The 2160-nt window shown below is 45.3% G+C and overlaps 1 protein-coding gene across 1 annotated transcript in view; it reads left to right on the top strand.

Annotated features, from left to right (window-relative positions):
- DNMT1 (DNA (cytosine-5-)-methyltransferase 1) overlaps positions 1-2160 on the top strand; it is an 86644-nt gene that overhangs the window by 3824 nt on the left and 80660 nt on the right. The window contains exons 3-5 of the mRNA XM_011994993.1: positions 394-501; positions 719-938; positions 1210-1257. Of these exons, the coding sequence (XP_011850383.1) occupies positions 394-501; positions 719-938; positions 1210-1257 (376 nt within the window). The remainder of the gene's footprint in view (positions 1-393; positions 502-718; positions 939-1209; positions 1258-2160) is intronic.

Here is a 2160-nt window from a genome sequence, read left to right as displayed (position 1 = left end):
TTGTAAAGATGGGATTTTGTCATGTCACCCCAGGCTGGTCTTGAACTCTGGGGCTCAAAGCAATCCACTTGCCTCAGCCTCCCAAAGTGCTGGGATTACAAGTGTGAGCCACTGTGCCTGGCCAACACTTTACAGAAGCACAGTATTGTTCTTGTAAACCATAAGTCTCCATCTCACCTCCAGCTTTTCCATTTTTCACCACTTTGGAGACAGGAGTTAAATGATCCTAATGGAAATTCCCTGAACACATTTCATGACTGTGTTTTGGCCGAGACAGCATTGCCTGTCGTTCAGTCATTGTGATGTGACCAGGCAGCTCAGTAATTTGTGTGTTAGTCCATTAGTGAATAGCTTGGGAATCTGGGGACCGCTAAACCTATATCCTTCCCTCAGGAATGTGTGAAGGAGAAATTGAATCTCTTGCATGAATTTCTGCAAACAGAAATAAAGAATCAGTTATGTGACTTGGAAACCAAATTACGTAAAGAAGAATTATCTGAGGTAAGTCAGTTCTCAGCATCCCAGCCTCTAGAAAAATGTCTCCTCCCAGTAACTTGTCTGTGACCAGGGAGGCAGCAAGATCCCCAGCTGTCCTCATTGCCTGATGATGATGATGATGATGATGATGATGATGATAATGATGGAAACACATGTGTTTCCTTGTTCTCTGACACTTGTTTACATTCACTGCTACTTAAATTATCCTTTCCTGCTATAGGAGGGCTACCTGGCTAAAGTCAAATCCCTTTTAAATAAAGATTTGTCCTTGGAGAACGGTGCTCATGCTTGCAACCGGGAAGTGAATGGACGTCTAGAAAACGGGAACCAAGCAAGAGGTGAAGACCATAGAGTGGGAATGGCAGATGCCAACAGTCCTCCCAAACCCCTTTCCAAACCTCGCACGCCCAAGAGGAGCAAGTCCGATGGAGAGACTAAGCGTAAGAGCAGATGATTCCTTTTAATTGTTTTTGAGATGGAGTCTCACTCTGTTGCCCAGGCTGGAGCACGGTGGTGTAACCTCGGCTCACTGTAACCTCTGCCTCCCAGGTTCAAGAATCCTCCAAAGTGCTAGGATTATAGGCATGAGCCACCACGCCTGGCCCAGCTTGACTCTTTTTTTTTTTTTTTTTTTATGACAGAGTCTTGCTCTATTGCCCAGGCTAGAGTGCAATGGCGCCATCTCGGCTCACTGCAACCTCTGCCTCCCAGTTTCAAGCGATTCTCCTGCCTCAGCCTCCCAAGTAGCTAGTATTACACGCGGGCAGCACCACCCCCAGCTAATTTTTGTATTTTTAGTAGAGACAGGATTTCACCATGTTGGCCAGACTGGTCTGGACTCCTGACCTCAAGTGATCCACCTGCCTTAGCCTCCCAAAGTGCTGGGATTACAGGCATGGGCCACTGAGCCTGGCACCACTTGGCTCATTTTCAACCTAGAAGGAGGCTTTGGTAGCGTATAAGCGGGCAGTTAAACTTGGACCCTGGGTCAGTGTTTCCAGGTTCCTTTCTTGTATACACGTCCTCACTAGTAATTATTAGACACTTCCTAACTAAGATGTGTACGTCTTTAAATTTTGTCTTAGCCGGGGGTGCGGTGGCTCATGCCTGTAATCCCTGCACTTTGGGAGCCCAAGGTGGCTGGATCACCTGAGGTCAGGAGTTCGAGACCAGCCTGCCCAACTTGGTGAAACCCCATCTCTACTAAAAATACAAAAAATTAGCTGGGCGTGGTGGCAGGCACCTGTAATTCCAGCCTGGGCAACAAGAGAGACATTGTCTCAAAAAAAAAAAAAAAAATTTTGTTTTTGACCAAGTTACAGCATTAGATTCCAAAACATGGCTACATGTGTGAGAGGTTGCAGATGACAAGTGCTAAAAATACTTAACTCCTTCTAAGACCTTATGTGCCTGGTTAAACTAAACATTTATTCTCAGACTCCTGTCTAGTTTGTAGGCAAAGGAACTCTTCTGGAATTTTTAAAAAAACAAACAAGAGGATAGTACTTGAGCTCAGGTCTGGTTCTCAGCCACTTCATTTTTATTTTATTTTATTTTTTATTTTATTTTTTTTGAGACAGAGTCTTGCTCTGTTGCCCAGTGGCATAATCTCGGTTCACTGTAAGCTCCGCCTCCCAGGTTCATGCCATTCTCCTGCCTCAG

Source organism: Mandrillus leucophaeus, unplaced genomic scaffold (genome assembly GCF_000951045.1).
Source record: "Mandrillus leucophaeus isolate KB7577 unplaced genomic scaffold, Mleu.le_1.0 Scaffold112, whole genome shotgun sequence".
NCBI lineage: Eukaryota > Metazoa > Chordata > Mammalia > Primates > Cercopithecidae > Mandrillus > Mandrillus leucophaeus.
This window is presented reverse-complemented; position numbering and strand designations above follow the sequence as displayed.